Genomic DNA, 15,538 nt, shown 5'->3' on the forward strand with positions numbered 1-15,538 from the left:
GGGGGAAAGGTATGTATGAAGCATATTTCTGAATTCTTTTAAATAACCCTGTTAGTCTACAGTTGTCTTGCCCTTTAAAACTGCATTATAGACCATAGATGACTGGACATAAAGCTTGCAGCTGCTATCCTTAAAGAAAGAAACAGCCCTGTATATAGTAACAATGAAGTATCATACTCTTGATAGTTACAAAATGGTGCATGTTGATATAAAATGGCATGCTTTTTGATCAAATGGTGATCATCATCTTTTTTAAAACTAAGAGTAATTTACTATATTACATTTAGGAACAGAAAACGGATTGTTGTTTTTCCACACAATGATGTCTGGATACATTGGTCTTTCACCTATGCGGGGTGTGTGTGTGTGTGTGTGTGTGTGTGTGTGTGTGTGTGTGTGTGTGTGTGTGTGTGTGTGTGTGTGTGTGTGTGTGTGTGTCCTCTTGAGCCGAACTGCCATATTAAAAATAACAGAATAGCAGGGGAACCTGTGTCTTGAGGTACTCAGTTATGTATGCTGGAAGTCTCTGAATGCTATATAATTCTACAGATTGGGTGAATGAAAAGTTCCACAGCAGGCTCCAATTACTATAATGTAATTATCAACATTTATATGTACCTGTATCTTTCTCTCCAGTGGAAAAAGGAAAATGTATGATGTCATCCAAGAGACCATCACATATGACTTTCCACCCCTTGTAGCCAAAATCCTTGGTTATTTGACAAATCCAGGACTGATCATGACGGCAATTCTACTTATGGTGTAAGTTACTGTGTCTTTAAAAGAAGGCTGATGACCTAAAAACTAAGGAGATTTCAGCAAGATATTTTAGATTATTACGTTTAAAAATTAATCAGTTTCACTGTAATATAAAAGGTACAACTGTGTCCATCTTTTAAGTAAAACTGTATCTTCATAAATGGATTATCACTTTCTTTCCTGAGACATCTCTCCTTTATATCTCCAAAACAAATTGTTATTTCGCTGTGGTCAGCAAGAGGACCAGATTGGAAATACGGAGTTTAGACTCCATTCCACAAAAGTGTGTTTAATAAAGACTGAATTAATGGAAGTAGGATTAAGAGAATGAAAGTGTCTTGAATTTCAGAGTTGGTTTTAAGATGGTCTCCACAACACTAAATGATACATGCCTCTGATTATATACATTGAGTCCTCATTACCCATCACAAAGAAAAACTTTCGACATTTAATTTTGTAGGCTTGCCATATATTATCTGAATGCTGTGGCTGCAGCATACCAACATGCCAATGCAGAGCTGAAGAGGAAAATGCTAATGGTACGATGTTTGCATTTCATCAAATTACTTTGCTAAATTATGTCATATTGGGGGGGTGAGGTCAGTCATAGGCTATTTGTATTACATATAATTTTTTTCTTGTTGTTGAAGCTTCTGGTTGGTAGGCTCTCACATGAGTTCTAGGCAACTTACAATTATTTGCAATATTATTAGGTTTATATTATTTTTGAAAGTATAGCAGCACATTGCATTTTTGTAAAAGTATATATACTTCATGCCTACCTAAATATTTAAATGGTAAATTACAATGAATGCCAAATATGCTGAATCAAAAACAGTTTTGGTTTCAATATCCAGCTCAGCTCATACCTGAAAATAGTATGAACCAAAAGAGCTGGCAGTAAGCAAGTCAAATGGCAAATGCCAAAAGGCCAGCTATATCAAATAAGTGAAATATGGCAGCCAGCCCTAGAGCTTTCAAAGATGCTTCTCCAATATTCCTGCCTAATACCTCCAAAATGGCAGGGGCCTATCTGTCTGTTCTTTTCTACATCTTTTCTAAATAGTAGTAGGGAAGCATAACCTCAGACTGATAGATGTGGCAGTGAAGCTTTCACATGGTCAAACAGAAGTTCAAATAGTGCCCAAATACCAATTTTTAAAATATCCTGATTATAATAAAGGCACTGGTCTCATCTTCAGTCTTAGTTCTACCTAAATTAGAACCTGTTGACTTTTCAAATTATTTTAATCTTTTTTTCTCATGCCCAATACATTTTTTCTGCATAGCAACGTGAAGATGAGAAAAACAAGAAGAATAACAAAGCATCCACCAACCCTGCAATGCAGGATCTAGAAGATTTGCTTGTCCCATGTGCAAAGTCCATGGAAAAGCCCAAACCAGGGGAAGGTAAGAACTGCCCATTCATACTTCAGTAAGCTGTATGAGGCTACAGTAGTTACTAATTAATCTCTTACTACTAATTAAACTCATTTTACCCTTCTTCCAACAGCAACCCTAGTGATATAATTTCCTGATAAGTAGCTGTGTTAATCTGTCTCAAAATATTGGCAAAAGAGAGGGAAAAAAGAAAGGCAGGGGAACAAAATACTGTTATCACTTTTCAGTGTTGTAGTGAGAGAAAGAACCTGTCTTTCTCCTCATATCACAGGACTATCATGTGGGGAGTGAAAGCCAACAGTATGAATGCAATAGATCAATGGTTCTTAACCTTTTTGAAAGAAACGCCCCCTTGAACCATTGAGGAAGTTATCATTGCCCCCCTCCCCACGGCGATATCTTATTTATTTATTTATTTATTTATTTATTTATTTATTTATTTATTCATTTATTTATTCATTCATTCATTCATTCATTCATTCATTCATTACACTTAAATCCAATGACCCCTGAAAATAAAATTCAATTGCAAGAAAATGAAATGCCCCCCCAAAAAACAGTAACATTTAATGATTTAGTTACAAGTGAATTTTAAGATGCAAAAAGAAATATAAAATGGGCATAAAAACGAACCGCAGTGCAGGAACTAAAAATTTCAAGATGTAAACTCTGAAATTAAATTAAGATTCAAGTAAAATATATATTCATGCACACTGTAAAAAGGGTTTAAAAGACACAAAGAATTTTTTTACAGAAGGAAAGCAACAAAAATCAGAGAGACTATATATATAAACACACAGAGAGAGAAAGTTTACACGAAGAGCACACAAAAAATTTGAAACCATAAAACCAAGAAACCAAAATATAATATCGAACTAGAGTGCACGTTAAAAAAGTACAATACAAAGAGACACACAAAATGTTTTAAAGAGCACAACAAGAATTCAAAAACGAAGCAAACATCGTCACACTGTATAAGAACAAAGGAGAGAGTAGTGACTGCAATAACTACCCTGGCATCTCTCTTCTCAGCATTGCTTGCCTGTGTTGTGCTGAAGAGACTCCAAGTCCTTGCAGACAGAGTCTTTCCAGAATCACAGTGTGGATTTTGAGCTAATAGATCCATCAGTGACATGGTATTCTCCCTCAGACAGTTCCAGGAGAAATGTAGGGAACAAGAGCCACTCTTTGTGGCCTTCATAGATCTCACAAAGGCCTTTGATTTGGTTAGCAGGAAGGGCCTTTTTAAAATACTTCCCAATATTGGATGTCCACCTCAACTCCTTAGCATCATCAGGTCCTCTCATGAGGGAATGAAGGGCACTGTAGTTTTTGATGGCTCAACATCAGATCCCTTTGATATTGGATTCCAAAAGATCTCCTGTATGGAGAATTAGTGCAGCGAAATCGCCCCAGAGGGAGACCCCAGCTGCAATACAAGGATATCTGCAAGCAGGATCTGAAGGCCTGAAAACATAGCCAGGACTATGTATTAATGGCCCATTCTAGTTTCACCAAAAGACAGTCTTCATACTGACCATAATATGTCAGCTGGCATATTATTGCCATTGCTGGCAATAATATGCTAGCAATTGGTTTTGTCACTTCAACTACAAGTCCTAACAGAATCTTAAGAATCAGAGAATCTTAGAATAGAATATTTGTTTGAAAGGAAAGGAATATTGATTTTGCTGCTGTCTGAACCCTAAATTCAACATAGTAACCCACTTGGGTCTCAAAATAATTTTTTTGAAAAGGCAGAGCAAAGTTAGAGAGAAATTCTGTAGATAGTAGACTTTGTATTAAGGAAATAGAGAAGCAAATTAGGGTTGTATATTGCCTTGTAGCAGTTTAAAATTGTTTTTCTTTTAATTCAAAGAGCATTGTTAGAATAATGCAAAAGTCTGTTGACCAAAGCAACCTTCTACACACGAAACTTATTTAATGTAACATTTTCACATTATCTTTTCAGAAGATTTTGAGAAGAATTTTCAAGTTTTATGCCATTCACTTCACAGTCCTAAGGGTTTTACAGTAGTCAGAAAATAATGAGTAACTAAGACTTTTTGCAACATTTACTCACACAAATTACTTTGGGGGAGGAGGGTTACAACAACATCCACAACAAATTACCTTAAAAACAACTTTCCAAGTACCCAACAGAACAATAAACAACTGAACTGCTGAATAGCTCAATGAGAGATGTCACACCACCCCAAACCGACCCATTTCTTTCCGCGCTTCCGTTGCAATGGGCAGGAAGGTGGGCCAAGGGCAGGGGATTGTGGGAGTTGTAGTCCAAAACTTGTGGAGAGCCCCCGCCACCCCCTTCTTGAAGCAAACTGTTATGCTCAAGCCACTGATCACTGATGGAAAAGGCTTCAGGAGTCAACCTCGAGGCAAAATCCGGAGCCGGAGTGCCGGGGGCAGTTTGTGTCATTCTGTCAACTCCTGCGACGTCGTTGGAACCAGTTGTATTGGCTCTTGCCTTTCCATTGGACTATTTCAGTGACGTGGAGAGTGGGGGTTTGCTGGTTGGGTAACAGCCTATCCTCCATATTATTTTACCCAGGCTTCGTGCCCCGGAGAGGACACTCCAGCTTTGCGTACAGCGTCAAAACACTAGATGCTGTTCCAAGTCCTCCACACAGAGCACATTACCATAGTCTCTCAAGACTGAAGGATGCTTATGATGACATGCTGCCCTTTTTGCCTTCACTAAACGGATCCTCAGGGTTCAGGGAGGAGGAGCAGCTGACTTTCCGCAGTGCATTTGCTTAAGTCTCTCTATGACAGCCCCGGGGATTTTGCCCTCAATGTTCTCAGTTCAATTTGAGAGCTTTCTCTCCCAGAGGATTTACACATAGAGGCACATCACACCAGAAGACCTCAAGTTCGACGTCCCTCAAAGCCATTTAAAGTCGGCCAGCTGAACTTTCTTCCCCCTGACAGCCAGCCAGCCACAACAGGACAAGAAATGCCGGAAAACTGGCAAATTTCCACCCACCCAGGATGACCCAAGCCAGCCCCATCCCTAGAAATCCTCCCACGCCACCCAAACCAACCCATTTCTCTCTGCGCTTCCCTTGCAACGGGCAGGAAGGTCGGCAGGAAGGTAGGACGGACAAATGGGGTTTGTCTCTCCCTCCCCACCCAGGTGTGAGGCAGCGCTTCACCAGGCAAGGATGGGAACCCGAGACCCTTTCCTTCCACCCAATCCACACTCGGTGCTCCCCTAAGGGAGAAAGGTGAGACGTGGCAGGCAGAAAGAGCTGGATCCACTGCCAGCACAGGTTTGGCTGGCTCCAGCACCCCCCTACCGCCCCTGTTCCTTCTGCTGCCACACCGCCCCTTTTCGTTCTGTTCCTTCGCTCCCACGCCGCCCCTTTTCGTTCTGCCGCCCCTCTGAAAAATGAAATCGCCCTCTGGGGGGCGTTATTGCCCACGTTTAGAACCACTGCAATAGACCATGCCAGAGATGAAGAACCTTTATCTGCCCAAAGGTGTAATTACATTTCAGTTAAGTTTTGAGAGACAAAACATTGGCATACTTGATTTTCAAGTCTTATTTCCAGTAACTAAGTCACAGGGGAGATATCTGGAGCTTCTAGGATGGGGAAAATGTCTACAAAAGCTCTCAAACCAACAAACAAATCGTGGAGAAGGCATTGCAACATGGGCCAGATAGACTGAGGTTTCCCACTCCTGCATTTTTACTTCACAATCAGTCAATCTGCTCACCTACCTACCTGTCCCGCCTGCCTTTGTCCCCAAAATACACAAAGCAGCTGCATCCTAGAGATACTTGTGAAGACTCCAGGCATGTACAAAAGTGTAAGTATTGTTGAACTATTATGGTATTAGCTGGTAAAAGGAAATCAAGAATAACTGATGCTGAACTATTATGATTATTCACATTGTGGTTTAACCAATTTCCTTAGACTTCCAGAACACACCTGGGGAACAGATGGTCCTTCAGATGTTCTTGGCCTCCGATTTCTATCAAACACCAACATCTGGAAAATTAATGGTTCCCTGGGCCTGTTCTCAAACAATTTTAGGTGTCCGACTATGGATTTGCTGTACTTAAATTGAACAGCTAATAGGATTTTGCAGGATATATAGTCAGCAAAATAAAATTCATTTTCTTTCCTTTACAAGGTAACAACCTTGAATCTATCAGCAACAAAACCAGTGGAGCTGCAGGAGCAAGCAGAAACAGTAATTCTTACACCCCTGCAAGAGGAGTCATACCAGATACTCCACCTTATCTAATAGTGACTCGCCCACCTACTCCAAGAACAGGGGAACCTGTCTCTCATCTACCAAGACAAGGGTCTTATCCAAGGGGGCCTCACCCTGGAATTGGAAAGGGGAAGATGCACTAATAATTTCATAGGTGTTGGATAGTAGCATTTTTTTCTGTACAACTGTGACTCTGCCAGCAGGGACCCTCCAACTTTCAACTGTACAACATTCACATTTTACATGCTGAACCCAGATTTAGTCACATGCAACTACTTAGGCAGACCTGGACTTTCTTGCCCCTTTCCTGACAGTCCCTCAGACCCTAGAAAATTCTACAGGTCAGGAAGACTGTGGAGGGGAGAAAACCGCATTTGTTACTAAGTAATGAAGCTAAATAACTTACCTTTACACGTGTTGCACCTACTGTGTTCTTCACATGACATTTGGACTTACAAGAAATGATGTTTTATTCACCTTTGCATCATCTCTTTAATGTCCTAGTTGGAGCATGCATAATACTCAAGTCTTCAGGAACACTGAGTGGGGAATGAAGAAAGGTGTGTTCAAGGACACACAGTATCGACAGCTGATGTAGTGGTCAGTGTCAGAGCAAGACTCAGGAGACTTGGGTTCAAATCCCTACTTGGCTATGGAAAACCATTGTGGGGTGGCAGTGGGAAACCACTCCTTGAACATCTTTTTACCTTAAAACCCATTAAGGTTGTTGTAAATTGGAAGAGCCTTGATAATAGCACCAAGCACTAACATGACAATTGTGAAAGATGGGGCAATGCTGACCTAATTTTAGGTGGAGATTGTTATCTTGTACTTGAATGTGGGGATACTGAACTATAGAAAACCCCAACTGGAAAGCTAGCTACATTTCATGTCTCATTAAATGCAACGTAATGTACTTTATTAGCGACAGGTGAGAAATGTTCTTATTACACAAGACCAACTAATTTTTCATAAGCGTACATTCAAATTCCCTAGAACTCTGTATCAAGCCAAGCAATAAGAGCATAATGAAAAGGCTCTAGTAATCAAATTCTTGTATACTCTTGTGGAATGTTAGATCGTTCTATTATGTTATTTCCCTGCCATGTGGAGTTGGGATGCTGTTTTCTTCTAAGTGACTGACTCAGCTACCTTTGGGGATTTATTGTTGCATGAAAAAACCCACATCCATATTCTGCAAAGTCATGTTATATAACTCATGTCAAGTAATGTTGATACGAAGTTAAAAATATAAATTTATACAAAATTAGGTTTTGATAGTTATAAACTATGTTTCATTATAATGAATTCATTCTATTTATCATTTTTTAAAAGGATTTGCATATTAATCCTCCTGGGTCAGGTGCATTATGTACTTATGACCTTGCCAGAAATAAACCCTCAAGCCGAAACAAACATACAGCACAATGGCAAGTTAAACACTAGGTGAAGTGAATTCCACAAGTAGCAGTAGCAGTAGCTAAAACTATAAAATAAACCAAGCTTAGTCTGTAAGAAAGATCTTTATTTTCATTTCTGACTGTACTCCTGAATTCTTGTTACTGCATTAGGACCACTCCGTGGTAGTTCCTACCCACTCAGTTGCCTGAGCAGTGGGAGCTGCAGACCAGTCTTCAGTGGCAGGCTGCGCACTCCAATCCTCTGAAAAACCAACACAGAATCACCATCAGGAATTGCAAATACAAGGAAACATCTCCAAGTGTCCTATTTAACAACCTACTCACTGTCAGGAATATAGTTTTTTCAAACATAAGTGTAATGCAGATCAGGGAATGTTGTGGAAGGACAAACAGGGTACCAGAGATGGGAGGAAACTCAATGAATACTAAATGTTAATGTGTATGGGATAGGGCTGTCTTCTTCATTAATGACAAAAGCAATCCAGTGGTGCTTCAGGAGAAGAATCAGACAGCAGGATGTGGCCGCTGCCTAAGAAACACAAGGAAGAGCTCACAATCCTCATATTCTCTGGGGAAGCTCCTTCCATGTCCCTCAAGGGACAAGATGAAGGACAATGACAAAGAGAAGAATGGCCCTAGCACCAATTACATTGGGTACTGGTTCTGCCCACCTTTGGTTCTTGCTTATAATAGGATGTGCCCCCATTTCCTCACAACAAAACAGCCACTGGGTCAAAAAAAGGTTCCTGCCTAAATTATGTTGGATATTTCATAATCAATCCAAAAGTTTTTCTTCTCCATCCTATTCCTTAAGACACTTACCAGCTGGGAATGGTTGTATTGGAACAGAGGGCACCTGTACTCCTTCAGACCAATCAGCCACCTCAGGCTGTGGAGGTGCAGTGAATTCGGGTGCAGGGGCAGTCCATTCACCCTGGAATTCTTCCTTTGTAACTGCCTTCTCAGCTGCAGCCTGCTCCTCCTTTTCAATCTGAAAGAAAAACACCAGAAGTTAAAACTGTAACTACTGCTTTTGTTAGATGGCTGAACTACACTGGATTTCTTTCAGAAACCAGAGTGCTTCTGGAGGTGTCCAAGTAAAACGCCATAAAATGATTTTGAAACTCAGTGTATCCATGTCCATGCAAACTCCATTTTCGAACTAATTCTTTTACTCATCAGTTTCTGAGCTACCACCATGTGTAATTAAAGTCCCACCATGTAAAACCCATTTCAAAATAAATATTAGGCCATTATAAAAGACTCCACCAAGATAAAGTACATAACTATTAAAACACATAAAATTATTCTTTTCTTTCAACTTCCCACCACGCAATAAAACCATACTAGGCTTTTACCTCTTCAGGATCCCGGTAGAAGTAGAGATCAGGCATGACCTCCCATGGATGCTCACGGGAAATAGTGCCACGCATACGGAGAACCTCACGAGCCAACATCCACCACATCAGGCCAACAGAATGAGCTCCCTGGAAGAGACATTAAATATTCACTTGTCATTTTATTTTTATGACATTCACCTGATAACATGATTATATTCATGAGTAAACTTTTCAGTCCACTTTCCAGTTTCATTGCCTATTAGAACAACCACGACTTTTTGATATAAGACGGGTACTGTTCAGAGAATTTGTGGAACCAAAATGCAATAAAATCAGGTAATTCCACACATTATCTTCCTCAGGACCTATGCTATTTCTCATGAAAATGTGGCAAGAATCACTATCAAACCCCATTCATTGGACCACAAAATCCTTATGGCGTTAGCGAAAAATCTTGTCAAGACTGATATAGCACACTTCCTACACTCAGGAGTTCATCAGCCAATAACTGACCTCAGCTCTGAGCTCTAACAGTGTGCATATGAACCATTCTTCCAATCAAACAAACTACTACCCGTTTCCCTGAAAATAAGCCCTAATATGATTTTTCAAGATGCTCATAATATAAACCCTACCCCAAAATTACGCCCCAGTTAAGTGAAACCTCACTCTCCATCATTGTGCAGCAACCAGAAGATGATGACATGACTGTAAAATAAAACATGCCCTGAAAATAAGCCCTAATGCGTTTTTGGACCAAAAATTAATTTAAGACCCTTTCTTATCTTTGTGAAAACACGGTAAAACAAGATCTTATGCCTTTAACATATTTAGTAGAAAACCATGGATCAATATGTCAGATAATACATTACCTTGTTGTTGCATGGAATTGCAATATCCACATAGCGCAGAGGAGAATCAGTGTTGCACAAGGCAATGGTTGGGATGTTCACATAAGAAGCCTCAGTCAGTGGCTGATGATCAGCTCTTGGGTCAGTGACCACCAAAAGGCGGGGTTCACGGAAGGCAGCCTGGATCTGATTGGTGAAGGTGCCAGGAGTGAAACGGCCAGCAATTGGTGTAGCACCAGTAGCAGCAGCAAATTTCAAAACAGCACGCTGCAGTGTAGAGGTAAGAAACTAAGCTGAAAGTATCAAATCATTTTTAATGAAAAGCAATTCTGCAGCAATTTCCTTCATGAGACCGTCATTTTGGGAAACCAAGCAGATTATCTTTTCCTTTTTTCCTGGACATTCAGTTTGCAAAACTGCAGATATACTATAATACCTAACAAAACACTCAATATTGGATATTCTTTTAACCAACTGTGGAATCAGGACACCATTTTCATTTTCCAACACCCATGCCATACCTGCCCAGTATTCCTGGAAGAGATTACGCTGACATCAGCTGGATTCTCAATGGCAACAATGGCACGGGCTGCCAAGAGCAGTTTTTCCCATGTTCTCTTCAGATTGATGATGTAAATGCCTACATAAAACATGAAGAATTCCATTTTAAAATTACTAATAGCATAAACATATGCTTCTCCTTTTTACACTTGACTTTTTGCCTTGCTAAAATTGCATGAGGGAAGGGGAAGTACAATACTAGAACACAAATTTCTCTAAAAGATAAAGAACATACCCAAATCCTCTTGCATCTCTCACCATTTCTGCTGGTACCTGAAAAATGGACTCACAAAAAGTGCAAGGAGGACCCTTCTTGTTTCTTCAGTTTTTCTCCTGCAGTCATCCAGATAGTGCAGAAAACAGCAGTTGAGAACTATTGGGATCTGGGAATTCAGCGGCTCTCAGCTGCAACCCAATCTGGCTTCAAAAAGCATGCTCCACTGGATCTTCCAAATTCACTGGAGTACGTTTTGGGATTGCTCTGGTAAGCCAGTATTCTGCCCGGATGAGCTCTATTTTTACATGACCAAAAAGCCAAGCACTACATACAGCCAAACTTCATGTTCACCAAGCATTCAGTCACTAGTTATGCATCTTCATCTTATGATGTTCAGCATGTGGCAGTGACTACTATCAAACTCCAGTCACAGAGCAGAACTCTATTGGTGTTAGCGAAAATCCTGCCAGCATTTATTGTAGCACACCTCCGACACTCAACAGTTCATTGACAAGACGCTGGTCTCACTCTGAGCTTTAACGGTGTGCAGCTAAAATATGTAGCATGCCTACTATTCATCCACACTTAAGCCATCTAGTGCTTCTATCCAACATCAATAACAAAAATATTGTGGGAAACCTATGAACCTAAAAAGTTGTTATGCAAATGGGGGGGGGGGAAATCCTAGCTAACAGCTCAGCCCCAGGGCTCTCCACATGATCTTAGGTCAAGCTAAATTTAACTGTAATTAAAACCCACTGATTTTTTGTGGAATAATTATATATGTATTTCTGCCATACAGATAGGGAGCAAGACTAAAGGAAATAAAAAAACCCACTAAATTGATCAAAATGGGACTTCTATAGTGAAGCAATAAACTCTTACTGTGTTCACACACTTACAGATTATGGGAGCATTAATAATAACAAAAGTAAATTTCCCACAGTTCCAAGTGGCACACTACTATCTTACCATCACTTTTTCTTTTATAAATGTACTGTTCCATCTGAAAATCTAGATTGGTGCCTCCCAAGTGGGTTCCTGCAGCAAGGAATTTGAGGACATCTTCCTCCTTCATCTGCAGGACATCCAGGCCTCCGGACATTGTGAAGTTTCCTTTTAAAGCAACGACAGGAAACCTAAAACCAAAGGAGCTGCTAAGTTAATTGTGGCCTTTAAAAGATCGCTATTGCCATTCTGCTGCCCTGCTATAAGATGCAAACACTCATTTTACTACCTTACCTATGTAACTGTAAAGAATACTTAAGATTCAAATTCTCTTTCGGTGTTTTCAAACTCACTTCTACCAAAAGAACGTTGTCTGCTGCCTTTGAGTCTAGATGTTGCATCGTATGCAGGAGCAAGAATACAGCCAAACCCAGAATAACGTAAATATACCCACTTCAGCCCATCAACGTAGGACTGCTTAAACTACTAAGTGATCAGCAAGCAACCCTCGCATTTTACTAACACACTCATCTTGCAAGCACCCGACAGTGGCATTGCCTCAAGTCTTTATGACGCCCACTTTTAATTTACGTGGTTCGGTCTTTCTACTTTGCCCTCAACGAAAACTTGCGAAACGATGAGAAATGAACACTAATCGTTCCGTATTGCAGAAAAAGCGGAAGGCCTCGGCAGGCCGGCCTGGCCTGGCCTCCCACTTTCCGCCCCGGAGCTTCCGCATTTCGGACTTGCGAAGCACGATGTAACACGGCTTTCTTCTCCCAAAAAACCTCCCTTTGCATTTCCCTTTCCAGCCCCTTTATTTGCCCAGCTACTCTGCCCCCCAACACAGCCACCGGAGGACTCACACAGGACAAAGCCGCGTGGAAGCCTCTCTAGAGTAGGAGAGAAAGAGGGCCGCAATTTTCGATGACGTCTATATATACCTTTTACTTCCTCCAATCAAATCCTGCTTCCCCAGAAAGGTAGTGACGTCGGGGCGACACGTTCTTGATCTCCGCCCATCCAGGGCGGGGAAGGCCATCATTTCCGGGGGTCGTTTCGGTGCCGCCATTTGCGGGCGGAAGCCAGCGTGAGCCAGACGTAGAGGGTCGGTCTAGGAAACGGGAGCAGTTAACCAGAAAAGTGATTTGCTTGCCAGCGGAAAGACAACAAAAGTGACGCAGGAATGTTTTGGTTAGTCTTTAAAGCTCCACAAGACTCTTGCTGTAACCGCAGACTAGCAAAGTTATTCCTCTGGAGGTTTTTCCCTACTCTGTGTACGGGTTATTGTATCTGTGTACGGCTTGCTCCGCGCCCGATTGGGAATCGTAGATGGTTTGGTAATTTCTCCGGGTCTACCATCTCTTTGTTGCCTAAGACGAGAAGATTGGTGTGTACTTGCAGGAGAACCAGAGCTGCGCGGTACCGCACTGCGGATTATCTGTGATGTCTTGGGTCATCGTGAAGGCTACACCGATTTAAGATCCACGAAAGCTTATATTAAAAATATAATAGTCTTTAATGTGCTGCAACGTTTTTGTCTTTTAATACGTTTGCGCGGACTAACACGGCTACCTCCTAAAATGACTTTATTTCAGCATCAGGTTCATCTTTCGTAGACGACTGCCTACTTTTATTAGCTTTCCTTTACTGCCAGAAACAGGCAGCAGGCACCGTGGACAACACCCAAGTCCTGTTTTGTTTTTTGTTTTTTTTAAAAAACTTTTTATGAAGCGGGTACCATTTGTACCCATCTAGTGCGGGGGGGGGGGGGGAGGCGCTATCAAAAATATCCATTTTCTCCCATTTCCGGATGGGGTTGATTCGCTATTAACACTACAAATAGGTTGGCTGACATTCTGTAAGAACACCGAGGAGTGGCGCTCTCTCCCTTGAGACTCACTTCGGAGAGGACATGCCATCACCCAGGCAAGACAGCTGCATTTTAACATTTTTTGCCTCGGTGAATACTTTTCCATTTTGTCTGTCTAACGGGACTTTGAGTACTTCCATTGACTTTTGGGTCATGTATCTATAATAATTTCGGATTCTTCAGTGGCAACATTAAACATGTCTTCAGCCATGATTTTCATCTTCCCAGTTTTCACCTGTAGTCCCACCTTTGCACTTCCTCCTTTCACCTTCATCAGGAGTCATTTCAAGTCATGGCTATTTTTTAACAGTAATGAGATGTTATTTGGATATTTTAAATTAAATTGTTGTACACAAAAAAAGAAACATCCCCTGAAAATCATCCCTAATGCTTTTTTTTGAAGCAAAAATTAATGTAAGACCCTGTCTTATTTTGGGGAAAACATGGTACTAATTTTTTTTCACTAGTTTTCATTTATTCTTCATATGAATCTTAATCGTAGCCATGAAAAAAAATGCACAGACACTCAAAATAATCAAATCTCATTATCACAGAAGGTGAACAAAGAGAGGGGTAGAAGGGGTACCCATGTTAGTCTGCGCAAGAATTAGGTAAAAGCAAAATAGAAATTAAAAGTAAAAAAAGACAAAAACCTTGTGGCACCTTAAAGACTTTTATATTAGTCTTGTCCATGAAAACTCGCATATTAAAAATATCTAAAATTTAGTCTTTAAGGTGCCACCACACTTTTGACTTTATTTTTGTTTCTATTTTGCTTTTACCTGTAAAGAAAGGGGATGGGACACTCAGGGAAATAATTAACTCTCTACAGTCAGTATCTTAGGATAGAAAATGGGAGGAAGGAATTGCAGACTCTTTCAGCTATACAGTATACACACACATACTGTATATACAACACCCTCATTCCTTGTTAAATGGTATTGCAGCTTAATTCAAGTTCACACATCCTTCTGCATCTCCCTTGAAAACCAATCAGGACATGATCCTGTCCTCTCTTAAGATTCAAGAGGCAGTTCCTGGGATAATGTCTGCAGAGGCTGTTCCAAGTGGGCCCAGAGTCTTAAAATGAGCCTAGCCATCAAAAGCTAGATTTAAAAAATGTACGGCACCTGCTGCTCCTACACAATTTCATATTGAGCATGTGTATGCTCTTTAATGCCTTCATTTGCTCTTGGGTCTGGACTTGCAACAATTGCTGGGGGAGTGGAAAGGAGAGAACCTAAAAGAGCTGAGTTGCAAATGGCCAGGAAGATAGCAGAAGTCTATACAACACCTGTTATTCCCAGGCAGTCGCCCATCCAAGTACTAACCAGGCCCAATGTAGTTTAGCTTTCAAGATCACATAAGATTACGCAGGGTGGTATGCCCATAGGCACTATACTCCTATTGTCTCCCTTGAAGTCGAAGGAGGTCCTGATAACCTAATACCAGAGAAAGGCAGAGACCTGCCTACTCCTTCATCACTAGTACCACCTGCCCCCACCTGGGACTACCAACACCACCACCGCACCCCCTGTATAGAGTGTGCATGTGTCTGGTCTCTGGGTGTCTGTGAATTTCATTGTATGGGTATATTATGTATATACTTACAATGACAATAAATAAATAAATAAATAAATAAATAAATAAATAAATAAATAAATAAATAAATAAATAAATAAATAAATAAATAAATAGAGGCAAACATGGCCCATCAACTTTGCTTTTTAGCCCAACACATCCATGGCAGCCATCCCCATCCTCAGCTGGGCCTCACAGGATCCCAAGAGGCAGATAGGGCAAGGCACAAGTGAATCCTGCCAGCTACTCTGAAAGACCCATAGGTCCTCATCCCAAACCTTTTATCAGCAGAGAGACACACAGGGCACTTTCTTTTGCTCCCCCCTTCTGCTGATTTTAAC

The 15,538-nt window shown here is 40.8% G+C and overlaps 3 protein-coding genes and 2 non-coding genes across 11 annotated transcripts in view; 1 reads left to right on the forward strand and 4 right to left on the reverse strand.

Moving 5' to 3' along the window:
• The window catches only part of LOC110090770 (transmembrane channel-like protein 2), a 164,207-nt gene extending 157,326 nt beyond the window's left edge, over positions 1–6,881 (forward strand). Inside the window, exons 17-20 of the mRNA XM_078377403.1 lie at positions 637–762; positions 1,220–1,298; positions 2,049–2,169; positions 6,322–6,881. Coding sequence (XP_078233529.1) covers positions 637–762; positions 1,220–1,298; positions 2,049–2,169; positions 6,322–6,548 — 553 coding nt within the window. The 3' untranslated portion in view covers positions 6,549–6,881. The remainder of the gene's footprint in view (positions 1–636; positions 763–1,219; positions 1,299–2,048; positions 2,170–6,321) is intronic.
• The window catches only part of SLC25A38 (solute carrier family 25 member 38), a 213,851-nt gene that overhangs the window by 161,335 nt on the left and 36,978 nt on the right, over positions 1–15,538 (reverse strand). The window contains exons 7-8 of one of the 7 annotated variants that reach the window (XR_012088391.2): positions 12,610–12,857; positions 11,774–11,934 (exon numbers count right to left, since the gene is read on the reverse strand). The exons of the other annotated variants lie outside the window; for them this stretch is intronic. The gene's annotated coding sequence lies outside the window, so the exon portion shown is untranslated. Of the gene's footprint in view, positions 1–11,773; positions 11,935–12,609; positions 12,858–15,538 lie in introns of those variants that run through there. 7 annotated transcript variants of the gene reach the window in all.
• On the reverse strand, positions 7,916–11,902 carry RPSA (ribosomal protein SA). Its single transcript, XM_020814568.3, has 6 exons — positions 11,768–11,902; positions 10,539–10,657; positions 10,039–10,284; positions 9,185–9,313; positions 8,649–8,817; positions 7,916–8,067 (listed from the first exon to the last, which is right to left on the reverse strand). Exons 1-6 carry the CDS (start codon positions 11,898–11,900, stop codon positions 7,973–7,975), a joined length of 891 nt encoding a protein of 296 aa, XP_020670227.1. The 5' UTR covers positions 11,901–11,902; the 3' UTR covers positions 7,916–7,972.
• On the reverse strand, positions 9,550–9,708 carry LOC140701558 (small nucleolar RNA SNORA62/SNORA6 family). Its single transcript, XR_012080448.2, has one exon. It is a non-coding gene; the product is annotated as a small nucleolar RNA SNORA62/SNORA6 family (small nucleolar RNA).
• LOC140701559 (small nucleolar RNA SNORA62/SNORA6 family) lies at positions 11,192–11,346 on the reverse strand. Its single transcript, XR_012080450.1, has one exon. It is a non-coding gene; the product is annotated as a small nucleolar RNA SNORA62/SNORA6 family (small nucleolar RNA).

Source organism: Pogona vitticeps, chromosome 6 (assembly GCF_051106095.1).
Source record: "Pogona vitticeps strain Pit_001003342236 chromosome 6, PviZW2.1, whole genome shotgun sequence".
Lineage (NCBI taxonomy): Eukaryota > Metazoa > Chordata > Lepidosauria > Squamata > Agamidae > Pogona > Pogona vitticeps.

Excerpts from the sequence above, each read along its gene's own strand:
- RPSA (XM_020814568.3), bottom strand. The coding sequence starts at position 11,900 with ATGTCCGGAGGCCTGGATGTCCTGCAGATGAAGGAGGAAGATGTCCTC. Across the intron at positions 10,285-10,538 it reads CTTCCAGGAATACTGGGCAG|CGTGCTGTTTTGAAATTTGC; the intron begins GTATGGCATGGG and ends TCTACACTGCAG. Across the intron at positions 8,818-9,184 it reads TCTACCGGGATCCTGAAGAG|ATTGAAAAGGAGGAGCAGGC; the intron begins GTAAAAGCCTAG and ends TTTTTCTTTCAG.